Source organism: Pinus tabuliformis, chromosome J (genome assembly GCF_031772625.1).
Source record: "Pinus tabuliformis cultivar Carrire ecotype Pingquan chromosome J, CPIR1, whole genome shotgun sequence".
NCBI classification, from domain to species: domain Eukaryota; kingdom Viridiplantae; phylum Streptophyta; class Pinopsida; order Pinales; family Pinaceae; genus Pinus; species Pinus tabuliformis.
Window position 1 is genome coordinate 1,050,969,600 of NC_142295.1, and position 23,130 is coordinate 1,050,992,729.

The following is a 23,130-nucleotide window of genomic DNA, read 5'->3' on the forward strand; positions in this document are numbered from 1 at the left end:
ACAATTTGCTGCATTTTCAGTGATTACTAGAACCACATTAATAGGACCTGTTGTCGCCCGGATTGTACAAGCACCGCGACAATGTGAACCACATTAGTAGGACCTGTTGTCGCCCGGATTGTACAAGCGCCATGACAATGCTCAGGATGGGGGGTTCACTCTGATCCCCGCGCACTCTATTCTAGCTGTCTCCCAACAACAGGCTATGGGGGATAGTTCGTATGGAATGAGGTGAAGGAAAGTAAGTTGAGAAATCAACTTACCTAGGAGACACGGATGAGTGGCCTAGCCACTTGCTTGGAATTAAGCAAGCTTATGATTAAATTAGTTTTTCTATTATGAGACCAGTTCTTTACTGAAGTCACAAATTATTGCTTCTTATGACTTGAAACCAAATGACTAGATGGACACCCGCTACTTGAATGATTAACTAACCTATATGATGTGCAAATTTCAACAATATACCAAGATGCCAAGATACTCAAGATGTCAAATGCCAACAGTAGTCAGTCAAGATGCTAATCATAGATTTATGACAATTTATTTCAACAATAAATATTCAGAAAATTCAGACTTGATCAATGTTATAATAACAATAAGAAAATTCTAAACCAACAATGCTTATGCTTGCCCAAGATCACAAAAATATGCCAACTTGGAAAATATGTATGTTAGCTTTCTCAAGATATATCTTTCAGTAAAATTTCAGATCTGAAGTATAATTTGTAGCATAATTTAATCCACAGATCAACAAATAGTGATGTTAGCGCCAATGTCCAAAAATAGTAAAAATTGCCAAATTTGAGAAAAATCAATTTTTAGGAGTTTTTTAGGGCTTGACTAAGAAAATTTCAGATTTGATATACTTATTTCAGCAGTGAAACAACGATAGATCAGCAAGATAAAATTGACATAAATAGATAACCAATATTTCCAGAAATGACAAAATACACTAAAACTTGAAAATTTCCAATTTGACGACTTTAGGAGAGTTTGATTAAGCAATTTTCAAAACTGATAAGTTTATGACCATTTACAACAATATGTTAATGACAAATCAACAAACTGAGAATACTACAAATAATCCCCACAATGTCTAAAAATAGTAAGTTTGCCGAAAAAATGTAAATTCAGATTTTTTAGACTTTAATTAGGATGTGATTCAGAAATGTTCAGATTTGATTTTTTACAGTTATGCAGAAATTTCCAGCAAGCTAAAATGTCAGATCTAGGTCAAATTAGAGATGCCCAAGTGCAAAAAATTGTGAAAACGAAGATTTTGCAATTCTAAACAATTTTGACCATATAGAATTTGATTTTAGGGCCTAATTATTTGTGATTTAATTGCTGTAATGAAATTGAAGCAAAATGAGGGTTTGGAGGTCAAACCCTAGGCCCAAGGCCTTGAAGATCTCACCGTTGAATATCGTTGAAATTTTGGGATTACCTTGTCGTTTGCTAGATATGAATTTTGAGACTTTAATCTTGCAAAATTGCTAAGTATTTAGCCTTAAAACTTTAACTTAGGGTTTCAAGTCAATTTTGGGTCAAAAGAGGCCAAGAATTGGAGAGCAAGGGTAAGGAAAGCCAATTTGTGGGGATAAACGGGTTGAAATGGCAAGAGGAGGCCAAAAATTGAAAACCCGTGTCTCAAAAATTTCCAGATCTGAATTTTACCTTCAAATCCTCAATAAATGGCCCAACAATTTTTTTTAGAGAAGAGCTTGTTGAAGAATCCAAGGCAGTTAGCATTAGATAGATTCTTCTATACTTGATAACAATTTGTGAAATGATTTTACTATTTATCTTATCTTGATCTTCTTCTTATTATGAGTGTGTGTGTTTACTTCATCAAACTGCTACCAAAACAAAGAGACAAGAACACAAGAAGTTGGCATTCTGCCAGGGCCAAAACCTCTCCCACATAATTCTTCTTATAGAGATTCTAATTGACGAACACCAAGACCATTATACTTGACCCTCTATGCCACTCCAAGACCAAGACACCAATCCTCTTCTTTGTCATTGCTGAGATCATCATCATCATTGCTATACCATGACTGCTCCTTCATCTAGATCACTGCTGCACCATGACTGCTCCTTCATTTAGACCTTCATCACTGTTGTGCCAATGCTACACCTTCATTGAGAACTTGATGTGCCACTGCTTCACCTTCACCGAGAATCTTATAACATCAATGAGATCTCCACTTAGAGGTATATATATAGCTGTACCAAAATCTTCATCTTCATTAGGATCATCACTGTTATCATGCTCACAGTAATGCTGAGGACATGTTGTGTCTGGGATATATATACTACACCAAGATCTTTTCAGTATCAGGAATGCTGAGATTATGCTTGTATCTCTGTCTGTATTGTGTGATCTTCACAGAGATTGTAGCCCTGTTCTCCTCGCACTGAGGTCAACTGCAACTATACCGAGACTGTGTTAGAATGACTCTGTAACTAGGCTGAGATTGCAGTGAGATCATTGTACTTGTCATTGAGATTTTGTACCTTCCTGTAGCCATTCGAGATTGCGGACGTGTATGAGATTCTTGACTATAATCATCACTGAGACTGTACCTTCCTGCACCTTCGAAGTTTCAAAGGAATCCGACTTATCCATCGAAGAGATGTGTCTCCATATGTGAGCTGACTTGATGTTAATATTCATTTTGAGGCTGAATTAACCATTCTCTTCATCTCTTTGCTTGCAGTATTCTTCGCTGGAGGATGGTGCCCGTCTTGGAGGGCTACTTGACACTAGGCTGACTCATGTTCATTACATAAATGCTCAAGAAGAGCTCTTCAATATAATTTTGACTCTTTGACTTTCCTAGACCTATAGAATGAGCAAGAAACTCATTCATATGATTTATAAAAATAATAATTCTTTCTCTTGACAAGTACAAAGATTAAAATTACATTGACAAATACCGAACCTAGTTACCCTTTTCTTCAACACTCCCTCTTAAATAGGGAGGTATTTACAATGGTACTTGGTTATTTCCAATTTGAAGAATTTCTCGTAAAAAGAATCGGATTGGTAATCCCATCTGTATAGCATCATATCAATCAACATTATCTTAGTGCAAGGCTTTGACTAACAACTCCATCCCTCCATGAGACCATGAGCTACAATGCCGATGAGACCAATGATTTATAGACACCTTCATCATTGTCTCTCAAGGTACATACCCAACCAGGTGTTCCCTGAGTATGACCTTCTAGGACTATTCTTATCTTGGGTTCCCAACCCTCAAAGAATATTTGTTCTCGTGCCTACTCTTATCTTCGATGCCCTACACATCCTCAAAGAGTATCAGATGCGAGATGATTATCCGATCCTCCCATTCTTTTTTCCCAAGTGAAGACAAGAATGTTGTGTCTATCATGTGTCTATATTTCCATTCATGGTCTTCATCTAAACTTACCACTGTTAGTCCTGGTCTAGTGCATGACATATGAAATGGAAAAACATAGTCGTCACTCCTTTGTAATCAGGGATGATCTAATTCAAACTCCCTCTTGATCAGGGACCTGTCAGAGCTCCCTCTTAGCTAGGGACTCTTTTATACATCAACAACTTCTTCTTCGTGGGTTCTTTAGCTGCTTGATCAACTTCTCTCCTTGATGTCATGAAAATCAGTTGAGCTTCTTCCTTGTAGGGCAACAACCATCGATCACTTTCCTCCTTAGTTCATCATGTCATTCCTTTCTTCATGGAAAGTGGCCTTCTTCATATCTGGAACCTTCGTTATATGACTACTTCTTTCTCATCATGCTTCTTCCATCCACCACATGAATGCTAGTTGTACTTGTATTTACAACTCTTGTTCGAGTAGCCTTGCATTATCCAGATATTATTCAAGAAATCAAAACATCATATTAAATTAAATCATACCTTACGAGATGGCTCTTCATCATGACATCTTCTTGTATGTATCAACATCCTACATACATATTGACACATCTCCCAAAGATATCCTTTGTCAAGGGTCTTCATCTTTTCCATACTTTCATCAGTGTCTTCATATCTTTCCGGGAGATTTCCTAGTCAAATCTTCTTGGTCTTTTGGATGTTGATTGCCTTGATCATGGTTGCATATCTCACGATCTCTTCCTTCTTCACACATTTCATTCCCAATAACTTTCAATCAGGGTTTCTTCATTATAGTCAACCACCTCATACTTCATATGAGGACATATTATGTTGATTTCATCTCGTGTGACTTATGCCTTCATGCATCCTTTCAGGGGAGGAGATCCTTTTTCTTCTTGATCATGCTTCTTAAGATAGAAGCAATGATCCATGTTACCTGCAACCATATGACATGACATTATAATATTAAACACAAGCATACATACCTTATTTTACCTTCAGGTCATCGAAGTTTCTTCTAGCAACTTCCTTGATTGAAAAGATCTTCAATCCCTTGATCTGCTTCATGTCATCATATCATCATCTCATGGATTCCATAAGTTGGAGTTCTTGTTGAAACACTTGCTTCCTCTCTAGATTAGTGAACCCTATGATGAGGATTCCATCAGAGAATTTTGAGGATCTTGTATATCCCCAACTGGCAGATGTTTCCTTTTTGACTTGATGTATGATGAGCCTTAGATGACTCCTTTATTTTCTTGAATGTCCACTGAGGTTCCCAAGAGCTATATATCCTACTTGTTTGTTTGCCATGAATTTTGTCTTTCATGAATCCCGTGGTGATGTTACTATCTCTTGTTTCTAATGCTTCCATGATGCCATGATGCATCTTATTATCATTGTCATATCTTATAACACAAGATTTAAGAGCTTATGACAGGACCCTTTTGTGAGTGATACTGTCTTACTCATAGGAGAGATTTGATACTCCCTCTTTCCTTGGCCCTTTTCTTTAGCTTCCTCCATCTTTCTGTGATATGAGCTTCCAAAACCTTTCTATAGCATTGAATCTTAACTATACTTATTTTTGTCTTTGCTCGAGGACTAACCTTGCCTTTCCTTTCTACACATGGTTGAATTCTTTTATCCTTTAATACTATAGACTGCGGCTTGTCTTTCTCTATCTAGAATAGAGACCACAAATTCCCGGGTGAGGTAACCTTCTTTATTTATTGATATTTGTTACCTTGCTTATCAATGATGACTACCTTCTTATCATCTTTCCTAGATCTTTATGAATTTATTCCTTCATTCTTTGATACCTTCACTATTGTGTAGGTCTAGGTGACCTTCTTTACTTTAATTTCCAAGAGTATATTTAGCATTTCGTATATCTCTCTTTATGCCTCCTCTTCTGCTATTTAGTTATGAGAGGACTTTTGAGTGATATCATATGAATCCTATGAATCTCTTGATGGATTCAAACAATGCTTGACCTTCATAGACCTTTTCATAGAGATCAATGATTTCTCTTTTCTTTGAGGATTATGACAATCCTCCTTATTCTATGCAAGGACTTTCGATTATCTAACCAATTTATAAATTCCCTTGCGATCATGAAATCATTTAACCAAATCTGATTATAAAATTGAAAGATACTTGGTGTGTGAAGAGGAGATCTTCACCTTGATGCTTCTTTTGCTTGAGCTGCCCATCATTAGTATCCTTTCATCATGACTTCCTTGGAGACCTTCTAGCACCATGACATTAGTGGTCTTGACATCACCAAAACTGCTTCATGACCTTCCCAATTCATCTTTAAGGTACTTTTGACTTCAACATATTGTTGACATGTTAGTGATGCTATGTTCTGATTCGAGCACCATGCTATTGAGATCATAATCATAGACAAAATTCGAGACTGTGACAAGTATATTAATATGGCATTGCACAATGATGTCTATGTGCATTATGTAGAGAGGCAATGTATTGAGAGCCAAAACTTGTCAATGGATAACATCACTAAACTGTGGGTGGCACTATATAGATAGACTGTCTCATCACCAAAATCGCCTTGATGTAACAACTATACTGAGATAATGATGTAATCATGGATTGTGAGAGGTATTCCTAGGTTTACTTTTGCATATATATATATATATATATATATATATATATACCTGAGACTATCTTTTATGGCATGGAGAAAATTTAGTGATCAAGAAGTGAGGATCACTGATATACTCCATCAAACTGAGCATGAGTTTAATGCATGACTGTAATCACTGAAGTTGATACTCCATGACCGTTGTAGACCTGCTTGTTGTATACTTGCTCCTTTAATCCTTTCAACCTGCTTTGATGTCCTTGAAGACAGATCCTTGTATGTCTCTTTTTCTGCCCTTCATTTGACTTCAGCACCTTAGCTCTGATACCATGTTGAAGAATCCAGGGCAGTTAGCACTAGATAGATTATCTATACTTGATGACAATTTGTGAAATGCTTTTACTATTTATCTTATCTTGATCTTCTTCTTATTATGAGTGTGTGTGTTTACTTCATCAAACTGCTACCAAAACAAAGAGACAAGAACACAAGAAGTTGGCATTCTTTTAGGGCCAAAACCTCTTCCTCTTGGAGAGTAAAACCCACACATAATTTTTCTTATAGAGATTCTAATTGACGAACACCAATACCTTTATACTTGACCCTCTATGCCACTCCAAGACCAAGACACCAATCCTCTTCTTTGTCATTGCTGAGATTATCATCATCGTAGCTATACCATGACTGCTCCTTCATCTAGATCACTGCTGCACCGTAACTGCTCCTTCATTTAGACCTTCATCATTGCTGTGCCAATCCTACACCTTCATTAAGAACTTGATGTGCCATTGCTTCACCTTCACCGAGAATCTTATAACATCAATGAAATCTCCACTTAGAGGTATATATATATAGTTGTATTAAAATCTTCATCTTCGTTAGGATCATGAATGTTATCATGCTCACAGTAATGCCGAGGACATGTTGTGTCTAGGATATATATACTACACCGTGATCCTTTCTCTATCAGGAATGCCGAGATTATGATTGTATCTCTATCTGTATTGTGATCTTCACTGAGATTGTAGCCCTGTTCTCCTTGCATCGACGTCAACTGCAACTATACCGAGACTGTATTACAGTGACCCTGTAACTAGGCTGAGATTGCAGTGAGATCATTGTACTTGTCATCGAGATTCTGTACCTTCCTATAGCCATTTGAGATTGCATACTTGTCCGAGATTCTTGACTGTAATCATCACCAAGACTGTACCTCTTTGCACCTTCGAAGTTTCAGAGGAATCCGAAATTCCGTCTTCTCCTTTTCTGCGCAGACCCTGACTGGGTATATATAGTGGTTTGCCGCTGTATTTGAGCAGAATTGTCCACCGAAGAGATGTGTCTCCATATGTGAGCCAACTTGATGTTAATATTCTTTTTGAGGCTGACTTAACTGTTCTCGTCATCTTTTTGCTTGCAGTCTTCTTCGCTGGAGGATGGTGCCTGTCTTGGAGGGCTACTTGACACTAGTTTGACTCATGTTCATTACATAAATGCTCAAGAAGAGCTCTTCAATATAATTTTGACTCTTTGACTTTCCTAGACCTATAGAATGAGCAAGAAACTCATTCATATGATTTATAAAAATAATAATTCTTTTTCTTGACAAGTACAAAGATCAAAATTACATTGACAAATACCGAACCTAGTTACCTTTTTCTTCAATAGATCTTACCCTCAAGGGCTTAGATCTAGCTCTTCTCTCACTTGATCTCTTGATCCAACCTGCAAAAATGAAAATAAAAACACCCAAACCCCAAATATATACAAAATAGATCTAAAACCCCAACCCATGTTAGAAAAAATAAATTACAATTACAATTTACAATTTAATTTACAAAATATACATAAGTTTTTAAATGGATTTTGAGAAAATAAAATTTTCAATATTTTTTATTTGAAAGAATGACTAAAATGCTTCAGAAAAATTAATGATTCACTATAGCCCAAGTGAAGATTAAATCTACCATATAAAAAACTAGAGATTCAAGCAACAATGATTCTTGCCTAAGTTTGTGAACTTGGAGGCCATGGACTGAAGTACCTACAAACACTATTTATTTATCTCAAAAAATAATCTGTTAGATCACATGGGGAATCAAACCACCTAAGATTAGCCCAAAACTCTCAATATTATGATTTTATCTCCATCTATTGAAAAAACATATTGTACCGATATTCAACATAGCATACAGATTCCTGTAGTCAGCACATACCACAAATCAATAAGCAAGAACACCTTGAATTGCACTCGTAAGTCTTTTATTATGATAGAAAAAATAGTTCCCAGCGGGAAAATAGTTTACACAATTCTTCAGCATCGTTTCTAGTAAGAGATCAAGATGACTAGAGACTCAAATGACTCTCTAATTTATAGATAAATCCTCCAAATGGAAAAATAACAACTAGTTTCTTTGATCTTTGTCAAAATAATCTTGGCCATTGATAAATACTTCAAGGTCTTTTAATCTTGGCCCTTGATTTCTTATTTTGAGGAATTTTCGAATTTATCATTTAATTCCATTTTAATTAGCTGAAAGTTAATTATTTAGAGCTAATTTCCTCAAAAAATTGACTTTGACTTAACCACCAAGGTCCAAGGGTCCAAACTTTCTTGAAAAAAACAATATTCCCTTGGTGGAGGACCTTTAAAAATCGATTCTTTCAAGACCTAAGAATTTTTCCATTTGGATAATTCATTTTCTTAGACATTTTAATTTTGACTATCTCTAATTAATTAATTTTCTGGCTTAGGATTTAATTTTATATTGCCAAAAAAATTAATTAATTTACACATGAGGGGATGAATTAATTTTTCAATCCTCTATTACATATGATTTTTCTTTTAAAGACTCAAAGAGGGAATAAGCATTTGTCTTAGACCCTCAAGACACAAAACCCATTTGCCAATCAATATGATCTAGTAAACCAAGTGATTTGTAATAAAATAATTTAGCCAATTAGCTTAAATTATTCCCAAACCCTTTTTACATTAGACTTGACTAAAACACTAGGACTCACCTAATAATTCGACAATAAATTTCACCCCAGTTTGGTGGTTTACACTAGAGGGAAAAAACTCTTCTGATTAGTCATGTCGAAAAACATAGGTAATCAGTGAGGTTAAAAAACCTCCTAAGATGGAATTCGTTATCAAATTGTAGGCTTACCTAGGTCGTTACATAGACTCATGGTTTTACTAAGATCATTTACAATATGTATCATGCAGAATGGGATGACTATGACACAGAGACTGTTGATATGTGATCCGATCCTTGTTGAAAATTTTGGTACTTCTGCTTCCTTGGAACTTTGACAATTTGAGTGCAACGTGATGTTAAAATTGGCAACTAGGGCCAAACTCCATGTGGATCAACTTATTTATGGCAGCTGATATTTTTATTGGATCCCTCTCATCGAGAGGTGTAGGATTGATCTATAAGGATCATCCGATTCCGATAAGTATTTATGGAGATATGAATTTATTTTGATTATGGAATTATATCAAGCCGACCAGCGACTTGAGTAGGCTCAGAAGCCCAATAGTCATGTCTATTCATCATCTACGTTTTAATATAAATAAGTGAGGACTTGAAGTCATTTGAAACACACTCTTTATGGGATATCCTCTCCACGGTTTGGGTTTTTGGAGAAGGATAAACACAAAAGAGTACGCTGGATGCCCTAGCTGTAGATGATGCCCTTATCTACGCTGGTCATGGAGAAATACATACACTGTTCGTGGAGACTGATATACACAGGTCATAGAGACATATCTACGCTGGTCATAGAGACCGTCCTATGCTGTTCATGAAGACTGATATATATAGATCAGAAGACAGTCAACATGATGCCCTAATCTAATCCGTTGTCATAATAGGAACAACTGCAGTCATACAAGGAACAACCGCAATCATATGAGGTTCTAAACGCAGTCAAAGGTAGCTAGAGCCACAGTCATAATCCCGCAGTAAGTGAGGTAGCCGCAGTGAGCTGCAGAAGCCGCAGTCACATAAGGTAACCACAGTGAGCCGCATCAGCCGCAATCACGTAAGGTAACTGCAGTGAGCTGCAGCAGCCGTAGTCACGTAAGGTAGCCGCAGTCATGCATCAAAGGTCTGTTTGCACCTCAGATGGTTTAAGGGCAGAAAGCTCGGGCGGCTTGAAAGAGCTACAAAGTGACTTCACATCTCAGGAAGCAGGCATACTTGAAGAGGCATGAAACAGTAAGACAAACTTGGCATATTGGTGAGACGCAGCATCAATGGTGACAGTGATAGTGAGTCTCAGATTCATCACAGTCTCGACCTAGATGGAAGGTAAGATCACAATTTCGTTAGATCTACTTCATAAGCAATCTATATGATGTAAAGAACTTAGAACCCTTACTGTTCTCCCTGTCTCGGATTAATGGAGATCACTATGATCCTTAAGGTACAACCTCAGTCTCGGCATATATATCTTACACAATCATGTTGAAATTTGAAAAGGATTTTTGGAAATTACTGGAAGTCTGGGCACAATGAGAAGCAGTTACGAAGGTTTCAAGCATTGTCAAGAGCTGCTATAGTAATGACAGTGATAGTTATAGCATAATGGAAGAAGTTGGGTCAAGAATGATCAGTGACAAAGTCATGATCTAGTTCTTATAAGATCATGATCTCGTTGAAGATGCAGAGATCATCGCTATGGTAATTTCAAGGGATAGTCATGGTACAACAATGATGTTATCAATGATGGTAGCTGTACTGAAGATATTAGTGATGCAACAATACAACTATGATGATGGATGCTGTAGGATAAGGACACCATAACAGTGATTAAATGCAGATCAACAATATTGGGTGCAGATCCGGGACAAAGAGTAGCTCAATGATAGGAGAAACCCAGTGATAGGTGAACGAGTCACCTTAGAGAATCAGTTGAAGCAATACATTCCACTGATCTCATGCTGATATCAAAAGTCAAAGTGTTGACTTCTATTGTAAATGTATCTCTGCTGAACTTTGAAGAACATAAAAGAAGAATTGATCAAGGGTTTTCCCACATTGGGGTTTGTCCCTGGCTGTCGCCACATCTTGTGTCCTCTTGTCTTGGCTTGTCTTCTGCGATTTATATTTATGTTCTATCTGCAGTTTACTTTATGCTGATGTGATTGCTAATCTGGAAAAGAAATTGAAATAAATTGCTCTAGCATAGAACATACCTAAATTAACACATGACCAACATCATTAATTGTTTTTAATAGGAGATTTACAATGCTTGGAGAGGATGCAGTGATTAAAGAGGAGTCATGACTTGGAAGAAAGTGAAACACTGCACTACGAGTAGAAACACCAAGAATATCTGTCAAATGTTGCTTTCTAACTTTTCTCCAACCAACTGATATAATGGATCTATAATCCATGTCAAAGCTCTATGAATCTTGGCTTTTTCTATGTCTAATAATAAAGTTCTAGCTTTTTCATATTTGGGCTTCTTGTATCCTTTTGGGGCTTCATTGATATCCTTAACCAAATTATGCCAGTAGGGGGAGGGAAGCGCATTCAATAGAATACTGTAAGCACAAGGAAACCGCAACACGTTTCCATCCATGTCATCGCTCCCACCAATATTAAGGAAATTTACTATTGTTCTTCTAGATTCAGAGGTTCCAACATTTCCAAGAGGAGTTGAAGCTATGTGGCCACCACCACCAAATCTAGACGTTGCATCATACTATAGTTTTTTTCTCTTACTATGTCTTTCTTATGCAACCTCCTCTATTTTGAAGTATTTTTTCCTTTGTTTTGTTGATACCTTAGCGAAAATTGAGATCCCTATGGCATCGTTATTGTCATCTGTCAGGCCAGGGTAACTCCACATTGAACGAGAGACAAAACTGATTGATTTTATTCATTAGCTAACACATTATTTATATACATACATATGATGGATCAGTTCATCTTCTAGATGACTGTCCAGTTCACCCATCCGTTTCGGATTAGGTGTCAACATTCCCCCCCTTAATCTGAAGGGATGTTGGTGAGTCCAAGCATCATTCTGAATCTTTCAAGCTTTTCTCTTCCAAGCGCTTTGGTGAAGATGTCTGCAATTTGCTCGTTTGTGGAACAATGACGGAGATGGATTGTTTTGGCCTCAACATGATGTCGGATCAGATGATATTTAGTATTGATGTGCTTAGTACGATCATGGAACTTTGGGTTCTTGGCCAACTTTATTGCAGATGTGTTATCAATCATGAGTGGAGTTGATTGTATTTGTTTTACCTGCAAATCTTCAAAAATTTTCCTGAGCCACACAATTTCTTTCGTTGCTTCAGCTGCTGCTACATATTCTGCTTCTGTTGTGGAATCTGCTGGTACTGATTGTTTGCGTGATCTCCAGGAGACAGCTCCTGATCCAAGACTCATAGCATATCCTGAAGTAGATACCCCAGTTTCTTTGTCTCCATCGAAGTCTGAATCAGAGTATCCAATCAAGTTGAAGTCGTCCACCTGTGTATACTTGATTCCAAGGTCTTGAGTTCCCTTCAAGTACCTTAGAACTCTTTTTGCAGCAGACCAATGTCCCTCACAAGGCTTTTGCATAAACCTGGAGAGGATTCCAACAACAAATGAAATGTCTGGTCTGGTAGTAGTGAGGTAGATGAGACTTCCTACAAGTTGTCTATACTTTGTTGCATCCTCAAATTCCTTTCCTTCAATAGATGTGAGCTTCAAGTTTTGTTCCATTGGAGTAGAAAGGGGATTGCACTCTGTCATGCCAAATCTGTTTAACAAATCTCCAATGTATTTCTTTTGAGAAAGAAATATGGACTTTGGATGTTGGGTTACTTCAATGCCAAGATAGTAATGAACATAGCCCAAATCAGTCATTTCAAAAAATTTTCCTAATTCTTTCTTTATGGATGCAATATAGCTTTCATTGTTCCCTGTCATTAAAAGATCATCTACATATACCACAAGATATACAACTGTTTTGCCAACTCTCTTGACAAATAAAGTTGCATCATCAAGATCAAAATGTTTGAAGTTGAGTTTCAGAAGATGCTCAGTTAGTTTTTCATACCAGGCTCGTGGTGCTTGTTTGAGGCCATACAAGGACTTCACAAGTTTGCATACTTTGTGTTCATGTCCTTTCACAACAAATCCTTCAGGCTGGGACATAAAAACATTCTCTTTTAGATTTCCATTCAAGAATGCGGTTTTTACATCCATTTGATGGACTTTCCAACCGTTCTGAGCAGCTAGTGCAAAGAGTGTCCGGATGGTGGCCCATTTTGCTGTGGGAGCAAAAGTTTCCTCATAATCGACCCCTTCCTTCTGTGCAAAACCTTTTGCCACAAGCCTAGCTTTGTGCTTGTCAAGTGAGCCATCAGCTTTGTACTTGTTCTTGTAGACCCACTTGCAGCCAATTGGTTTGGTTCCAAATGGAGGATCAACCAGCTTCCAAGTGCCATTCTTTATGAGGGCATCATACTCCTTCTGCATCGCTTCTTTCCATTCATCATGAGAAGCAACTTCTTTGAAGGAAGTTGGTTCAAAATCTGTAGACAAGTTCAATTCACAATCATAAGTAACATCCATATCAACAGGTGAATTAGAGTTATCTACATCACCTCCATCTTGTCGGTTTGTATTTTTGGTTCCTGTTTTTCCAATTTCATCAGGATGAACACTTTCAAGTGTCTTTGTCAGCCACTTTGGGGGACCTTTCTGAGATGGTCCAGGCTGTTCTGTTGATTGAGTTGGGTCTGAATCAAGATTGAGTCTCCCAATTCTATCAATTACATCACTTAAAGCATCATCCGTTGTTGGAGTGTCATGCAGGGGAGATTGTTCTTCAGAAGAAGATTCCACATGTTGATCTAGTATAGGAATCCCCCCTTCAAGATGTGGAATCTGATTATCAAACTCTTGAAATGATTTCGGTTTTGTGAATCTATCCAAGCGATCAAGTTGCCGCTCAACAACACTGTCAGATTTGGATGATTCAAGAAAAATGACATCTCTAGATAAAACAAACTTTTTATTTACTTCGTCATAAAGGCGGTATGCTTTAGATGTGTTTGAATACCCCAGGAAGATACACTTACAACTTCTAGCACCAAGTTTGTTTCTATGTACCTTTGGTATTAAAGCATAACAGGTGGAACCAAATATCCTGAGATGTTTTACCGAAGGAACATGTCCATACCATAATTCATAAGGAGTCTTATTTCTTATAGCACTAGATGGACATCTATTCTTTATATATGCCGCACATAGAACAGCATCAGCCCAAAACATTGTCTTTACATTTTTGAAGAAAAGCATGGATCGTACCATATTCAAAATTGTTCTGTTCATTCTTTCAGCTACACCATTCTGTTGAGGATTATAAGGCACAGTTGTTTGATGTTTAATCCCATGTTGGCGAAGATAGTGTTCAAATTCATTTGATGTATATTCTTTTCCATTATCAGTGCGAATAGACCCAATATGAGATTGTGCATAATTTTCAATCCATTTATGAAAATTCTTGAATGTTTGAAAAGCATCAGATTTGTTCTTCAATAAGTAAACCCAACACATTCTGGTGTAATCATCAATAAATGTCATGATATACTTATTTCCATTTGCAGAAGGAACAGGCATTGGACCACATAAATCTGAATGAATAAGTTCAAGCTTCCTATGTGCTCTTGAATGTGAATCATGAAAAGACTGTTTGCTATGCTTTCCTAGAATGCAAGCATCACATTGTTTATGTTTTCTAGGAATTGTAGGCAAACCAGCAACACCATTTTTCTTCAACAAGCGGAGACTATCATAGTTTAAATGTCCAAATCTAGCATGCCATAATAAACTTGATGGAAGTGTACCTTCATCATGATGAGAAATATATGAAAAATGCTGTGCATGAGCAGAGGTTCCTTGCAGTTTAAGAAGTCTTTCTTCTTCTATACCCCTCATGACAAGTGAATGGTCAGATGCCTTTCTTACCTCAAGCTTTCCATCAAACATATGAATGGAGTGACCTTGCTGGTGGATGTGAACCAGGGATAGCAAGTTTCTCTTGAGCTGTGGGAGATATAGAACATGATCCAGAAGAAAGTCTGGAAGACCAGGCAGTTTAAGCCTGACTGTGCCAAGCCCTGATGGCTTGATTTTTAACTGATCTGCAAAGTATACTGCTCCATCAACATTATCAGTGAAATCTTCAAAAAAATCTTTCCTATGAGTCATATGACAGGTTGCTCCTGAATCAAGCAACCAGTCATTTTTTGAAGAAGTAAGTGAAGCATTAAACAGATCTTCATTTACTCCAATGTTACATTGTGCCTCAATATAGTGAGCGGATTCAGGTGCTTTACCTTTGTCTGTGTCATCAGTTTTACCTTTCTGCTGATTTCTTCTCTGCTCAATCTTTTCCCATGGTAGCTTGCATGTAGAAGCATCATGAGATCCATTTTGTTTGCAGCGAATGCAATGTAAGTTTGCCTTTTCTTCTTGAGGGTGTCTGCCCCCCCTGCCTCTGAAATATCTTTCTCTTTCTCTTGAATGCATACTGTAACAAAAATTATTTTTGCTGATAGAAAAATAATTTTGCTGATAAAAAATTACTTCTGCCAAAAAAATCCTCACTTTACAGCCTTTTAAATCCCTCTAATATGTGACAGAAGGCATCAGAATTTCATTGAAATATTATAACACTTTTGTGCTTCAATACAGTATAAAAAACAAACTGTGCAAATGTTCTGACTGATATGACTTTGACTGCTTTTGAAAACAGCTTATATAACCCCTTTGAAAACTGCTTACAATACAATTTCAATAACTGAAGCTTGCCAGTATTTTGAATACAATGGAAAACTATAAATACCGAAAAAACTTCATCCAATGTGAAAGGTCTAGGATATGCTTGATAGAGACGGAAACCAGCTATCTTCAAAAATATATCTAAAGCAGCTGCGGGAGTGCACTTAAAAATCGAGCCATCCAAGACCATCCATCCTTCACACCATGAAGATTCTTAACCATGTCATTCAAGCACAAGCAGTCTTCAGTCTTCAATACCAAAAGCGCAGTCACCAGAAACGTATCAACGCTTCAGAGGAATCAATGAGCGCAGTCATAAAAACGCAGTCTTCATTACAATAAAAACGCAGTCTTCATTACCGTTTATATAAACCTCAGGCATCAGTCTCAATACATAATTCTATGGCATCCGTTTCAATACAATTTGTCAATACAAAACCTCGGCATCGGTGTCAATATGTAATTCTATGGCACGGTTTCAATACAATTTGTCAATACAGAACCTCAATATGTAATTCTATGGCACGGTTTCAATACATAATTCTATAATGCAGCGGACAAAAGGTTAAAGGAAACAACGACAAAATTGGCAGTTTATCCTCCAACTGACAGCGACGATGGATTCGGCTCCTCACACAACAAAGACTGCAGATACTCTTATGCAAACCTCACACCAATTCCACGATGTTCCACGCTGCACCGACGTCCCAGGATTAACCCACAGGCTTTCCTTCACTCTTTACGGAGGCTCTTCAACTTCACACGATAACCGACAGCGCACCTGGGCAACGAATTCTCCTTTTGCAGAAGGAGAATAGACAGTTTATCTCAAAAAATCTCAAAATCTCAACCGCACCAACGGACAGCAAAATCTCAAACGCACCATACAGGGTCTTTGAAGTCACATACAGTTCAAACACATGCACCAGGTCACGATCTTAAAAGACATTCAACGCATATCATATAACACAACACAATCTCCCCTTTCACGATTGTGAACACAATTTCTTCTATCTCCCCTTTCACGATTGTGAACACAATCCCCTTTCACGATTGTGAACACAATTTCTTCTTTAAATATAGCTATACATGTCAAAGTTCTGCCTGAATTGGTTTACGAAAAGACGTTAAATCCCATCAAAGAATCGCTTGATGAAAGGAACCTTTTATTTCCCTCTCTCGAGGGCAGCTTCTGAAAACAATGTGATGTTATTCAAGAGCAGTTTAATATCTGTGACTATGTCATAAATGATTCTCCACAGCCACATTCGCCACGGGAATCCACAGGTCTTGCAGCAACACTTAATGAGATTTGAAAAAAACGGTGGTGGGTATTTTAGAGACCGCAAACATGGCTGCCATGACCGAATGCGCAGAGAATGAAACGTTCAGGCATGGCCAGGCATTGATTCTTTCTGCGCCAGGCAGAGACAGAGCAGCGCAGGACAGACAGGACAGAGTGGCGCAGGACAGAGCAGCACAGTGCTCAGGGCAGGAGTTACAACCTATTTTGGGACCTGAGCTCTGATACCATGTCAGGCCAGGGTAACTCCACATTGAACGAGAGACAAAACTGATTGATTTTATTCATTAGCTAACACATTATTTATATACATACATATGATGGATCAGTTCATCTTCTAGATGACTGTCCAGTTCACCCATCTGTTTCGGATTAGGTGTCAACATCATCACTCTCCATTATTTCACAAAGATGCCTCATGAGTCCTCATATGGCTATATGAATTGCTACAAGGTTTTCCACCATGACAATCATGAGGGCATATGAATTTAAAGGTTCCACCACCTCTCTCCCCTTCAAGTTTTGTCAAAAATCTCCACAAGGGTGTCAATGAACCTTTTCCCCCTTACATTTCATTGCCCTCTTCATCCCCTTCCCCTTCAAACCCTTCCTCATCATCATACATTGGGTCACTATGAGTGTGACCATTATGCTCTTCTTCCATTTCTTCCCTTTGATGCCTACCCCCCACCAACACCATGAAAACCAAAAATGGAATGATAAGCCAAAAGAACACCATTTTTCTCAAAACTTAGATGGACAACCTACAATAAAATAAGGAAGAAGAAGGAATGGGGAATGGGAAAGAGTAGGAGAAGAGGAAAAAACACAAACAAAAATACAAGAAAATGAGGGAGTTGGCATTTGCACTTATCTTACCTCTTGAGAAGTTGAGGTAGATGGCAGCCTTTGTTATCATCTCCAAAAGCTTCTTTATTCGCTCCTCCAAGCTGTCCTTTGCTCTCTTCTCCACAAGTCTGCCCTCAAAATTCTGCTATCTCCTTTGCTCTCTTCTCCTCTCTCCTCTAATCTCAGGCAAATGAGATGAAAGAATAAAGAAAAAAGAGGGGGAAGAGGTATTTTAACCTCATCCTCTCTTTGCCTCATCCCTAAATCCACCCTAGGTCCCACCCAAACCCAAACTTAAAGATATATTAAAAAAAAATGGCCCCATGGAATTGTGTGTGTTTCTTTGCAACAATGTGTTAAACTCTTTGGAACCATGCATGGAACTGTGGTTCCACATGCAGAATCATGCATGTAGCAATCATGTTTCCACATTGGCAGGAACCATGAAATTTTTCTGGACTGCAGTTCCAAATTTTGGGGATGTGGTTTGCAGGGATGTTCGAGCACGAATCTGCATGGTGTGTGGTTCTGGCCTCCGGGCCTTTGGGGGGGTGCAGTACCATGTCAGTTGGGCACATTATAGGGCAATTTAGCTAAAAGATGTACCTGCTAAAGTAGTATAAATACCCTCATTTCTCATTTTGTCGTCAATGTATTACTCTTGTACCAGAAAAGAGCCACTAGTGCATTGTACTTGACTATTTGGGCATCATTAGGAATAGCAATTTGAGGGTGATTGAGGTTGCATTCAGAAGGCATGATTGTGCTCACTGCTGCTTAGGTTTTCTTAAATTTTGGTGGCCAATTGTTCACAATTACTTCTGTATCACCAGTAATCTATATAATATTTGAAAGGAAAAGTTAGGTGGCTTGCATTTGACGAACTGTGATATGTTTGAGGGGATTTTCTTTGACAAAGTTTAGAGAATTTGTGCCTTTTGGCGAGACTTGGAAGTTTTTTGTTGCCTGTTCAGATTCAATGGTCATTTGGAGGGGTGGCCTGCAATATGGCGAAGCCAAACTAATGTGGAGTTGTGCTCAGACCAGGACCATTCCGTTTGCATTTTAGTACAAGTTAGTCCTCTTGAAGAGTGTGGTCTGACTATTTTGGAAATTCATGTATTGTCTATTACTTTATTGTTAAGGTTGATTATCTTGTCTAATTTTCATGTCCTCGCTTATGACTATGAACATAATAATGTGGCATAATGCTGGTAAGAGTATAACTACTTGGAATGTTATATTATGTATGTGTTTATGCAAAATAGTAAGCCATAGCTGAAATGCTCTTGGGTGGTCTATTAATTTTGGAATGCATTATGAACATTGATGATAAATCGGGTCCAAGCTAATCACATCAATCACCCAGCTAGTGAAAAATGATGTATCTTTATTATCTGCATATTGGTATTTGTTTCCATGATGCAAGTTTAACTTTATTGTTGGAGTGCCTATAGTGCATATTACGATTATTTCCTTGCCTTGATTTGCCATGTTGGGTGTATATTATCCTGGTTGATATTTGTTTCCTCTTAGCAATGATCCCTTTCCAGGCATTCTGTCTAGTCATATAGGTTTCGGAAACTTTGTCGCTTTTCTGTTTACTTCAAAATCAATCAAATACATATTGTTGGCGTATAATTGATGTTTACATAAGCATTGGGAATATGATATGCTGAACGAACTCTGAAGTTTTGAGAATCCTTGAGTTTTGACATTTCCTACACTCTTTAGCCATGGCCATTCTATTGCCATCTAGTGTTCACTGTCTTCTCATAATTGAATCTTGGATAATGATGATGCACATTCATTGTTGAATTTTATATATTTATAATTTATTAACTGCAAAATTATACAGTGCTATGTATTTTCTGCTGCGTGTGGAACTGGAACTTTCTTACTCATGTTAAAACTTGTTTGTTCACAGTACTTCAAAAGAAATATCAGATCTTGAAGGAGAACTCCTTTCAATTAGAAATTTGCTTTCTACTCAGGCCGCACTAATTCATGGGCTGGCAGAGGGTGTTCATATGGATTCGTTATCTAATAGTACTGGAGTTTCCTCAATTCAGGACTCTCCTGTTTCTGAAGAACATGAACCTTCAGACTTAGAGAAATGGGCCCTTGAGTTTCCTGATGTTCTGGATGTTCTTTTAGCGGAACGAAGAGTGGATGAGACATTAGCTGCACTAGATGAAGGCGAGCAGGTGGCTGCTGAAGCACAACAGAAGGGGAGTTTAAATCCATCTGCATTCTCCACATTGCAAAATACTATTTCTGATTGTAGAAGTCAGCTGGCTGAGCAGCTTGCTGAAGCTGCTCACCAACCATCAACTCGTGGTGCTGAACTTCGTGCAGCAATATCTGCACTCAAAAGACTTGGTGATGGCCCTCGTGCACATACACTGCTCCTTAATGCTCATTACCAACGTTTTCAGTACAATATGCAAAGTTTGCGGCCATCCAATACTTCATATGGTGGGGCATACACTGCAGCCCTTTCGCAACTTGTCTTTTCTACTATAGCGCAAGCTGCAAGTGATTCTGTGGCTGTGTTTGGGGAGGAATCAGCTTATGCATCAGAGCTTGTAATGTGGTCTACCAAGCAAACAGAGGACTTCGCACTTCTCGTGAAGAGACATGCATTAGCTTCCTCAGCAGCTGCTGGAGGACTTCGGGCTGCTGCAGAATGTGTCCAAATAGCTTTAGGTCATTGCTCTTTGCTAGAAGCTCGGGGCTTGGCACTGTGTCCTGTTCTATTAAAGTTGTTTAGACCCAGTGTAGAACAAGCATTGGAGGCCAATTTAAAACGAATAGAGGAGAGCACTGCTGCCCTTGCTGCTGCTGATGATTGGGTGTTAACTCATTCACCTGCTGCTACTAGATTATTCGGTCGAGCTTCAAATGCTTCGACTGGTAGTATTGGATTCCAGCTGAAGCTTTCAAGCAGTGCACACAGGTTCAATTCCATGGTTCAGGTGCAGTACTCAGATGATCTTTTGAGTCTTTCAAATATTACCCTTTCAATCCAATGATTGTATTGCTCTTACACTTATTCAGGTGCATTTTTCAATCAGACTTAGTTTACCTAATTTACTATAACAGGAAGTATTGTTAGTCATTGATTGCTGACTCATCTTTATGAGAATGTTTTATTTTGTTTGTTATATAAGAAAATTTCACCTAAGAGCTTGAATTCCTAGAAATGGCTTTAGATCAGGTCAAAGGGTTGAATCGTCAACCATCATGTAGTTCTTCTTCTCTAGTTTGTAAAGATCTTGAAATAGCAAACTTTAGCTATCATTTTTAATTGTATTGAAAAATGTGGCAAACTGTAAACATGGCGTTTCCTTCACCTCTTGAATTTGAGTAGCTTCAATATTCTGTAAAATGGTACTTCTTGGAAGTCATAATGATGGTCCTTAATGGCTATTGTATTTTTAAGGAAGTTGGTGGAGAATCCATTGCTTGTATATGATCACCTATAGGAACAAAATGTTGTCTTGATTTATCTGGTCAGGTGTATTATTGTCTAATTTGTTGTAAAACTATCTAAAACAAGATATGGTAGGCATTATGTGTTTTTCCTTGTTTCTCCTGAATATTATGCACTCTCTCAGTCTAGCCAATAGCGTGCTTCATTTATTTGTGTATGTTTTCATATCAGTTAGTAACCTGTAAGAGTAATGCTTACCCTTTAATTTCAACAATGATATTCATGTATGCTATGATGATTTCTGTTGTCTAAGAGTTGCTGCTATTGAAGAACATTTTTCTCTTGCAGGAGTTTTTTGAAGATGTAGCACCCCTTTTAAGCATGCAACTTGGAGGACCAACCTTGGATGGTCTTGCACAAGTTTTCAATTCCTATGTTAGCTTGTTAATCAAGGCTTTGCCAGGTTCAATTGAGGAGGATGGCAGCATTGAGGTATCAGGTAATAGAATTGTGAGACTAGCAGAGACTGAGACCCAACAGATTGCTCTCCTAGGAAATGCAGCAGCACTGGCAGATGAATTGCTACCACGTGCTGCCTTAAAACTTGTCCCTTCCCACCAAGCGAGTGGAAAAGAAGATCCTTGGAAGCGATCCTCTGAAAGACAGAACCGTCTTCCTGAGCAGAGAGAATGGAGACGGCGTTTGCAGCGGACTGTAGAGAGATTACGTGATAATTTCTGCAGGCAACATGCTCTAGATTTGATATTTACTGAAGATGGTGAGACACAGTTAAGTGCAGAGTTGTATATCAATTTGGATGACAACACTGACAATTCAGATTGGCATCAAGATCCTTTCCCTTCCCCGATATTTCAGGTGTGCTTTCTTAGATTTTAAATGGCACATGCTTGGTGTAGGATTACTTATTGTCTGTTTTTCTGATTTCCTGCAATATTATTTTAGTGTATCAATGATCATTATGATTAAAATCACAGTGATCCTACTTGCATTACTTAGACTGACTCGATCTTGAAGTTGCAGGAAATACTATTTTTCTTGAAATCAGGATTTCATGATCTGCAAATGGCGCAAAAGTTATTTAAAAAATGCTTTTATCTTATGGTTTGGTGAACAGTTGTAATTGTGGAAGAAAGGCTAGTAGTTGTCGAACAAACTTAGCTCATACCTAGAAATGTTCCATGTAAAAATCAGTAATACAGTAATCTGTGATCATACTTCATGCAAAGAACTCCATCTTCTCTTTTTAGATAGGATAAGATAAGATAATTTTATTTCTGTCGACAAGTCAACAAAAGAATAGGTCAATGGGACTAGAGAACGCAAGTAGTCACAAACATAATGTTGGAATGCCAAGGCTGTCCTTGAAAGCTAAAAGATAAAGAGATTCAAGTAAAAATAACAGAAAAGAGAGTAATAGCAAGGCTGCTTGGGAGCGGGAGCAGGTTGTGACATTTTCAAAAGCTCCCGGGTTGGGAACGAATTTTATGTAATATATGTTTTTATATATTTTGATGCATGTATCTCAACAAAAGCATGTAGAATGATGAATTAGATATAAAAAGCATAAAAACATGGATTAAACCATATAACATTAATCATCTAGAAGTTATAAACTTCATCAACCACATGTCCACAAGTTACATGTTACAACATATCGAGTCTCATGATTCATCAATCTTAAAGTTTCAAACTTTCAAAATTCAATATATAACATTTGAAATC

General features: G+C 37.8%; 1 protein-coding gene across 1 annotated transcript in view; it reads left to right on the plus strand.

Annotated features, from left to right (window-relative positions):
* Positions 1-23,130, plus strand: part of LOC149230533 (exocyst complex component EXO84B-like) — a 202,029-nt gene that overhangs the window by 76,285 nt on the left and 102,614 nt on the right. The window contains exons 3-4 of the mRNA XM_089379011.1: positions 19,879-20,929; positions 21,736-22,263. Of these exons, the coding sequence (XP_089235137.1) occupies positions 19,879-20,929; positions 21,736-22,263 (1,579 nt within the window). The remainder of the gene's footprint in view (positions 1-19,878; positions 20,930-21,735; positions 22,264-23,130) is intronic.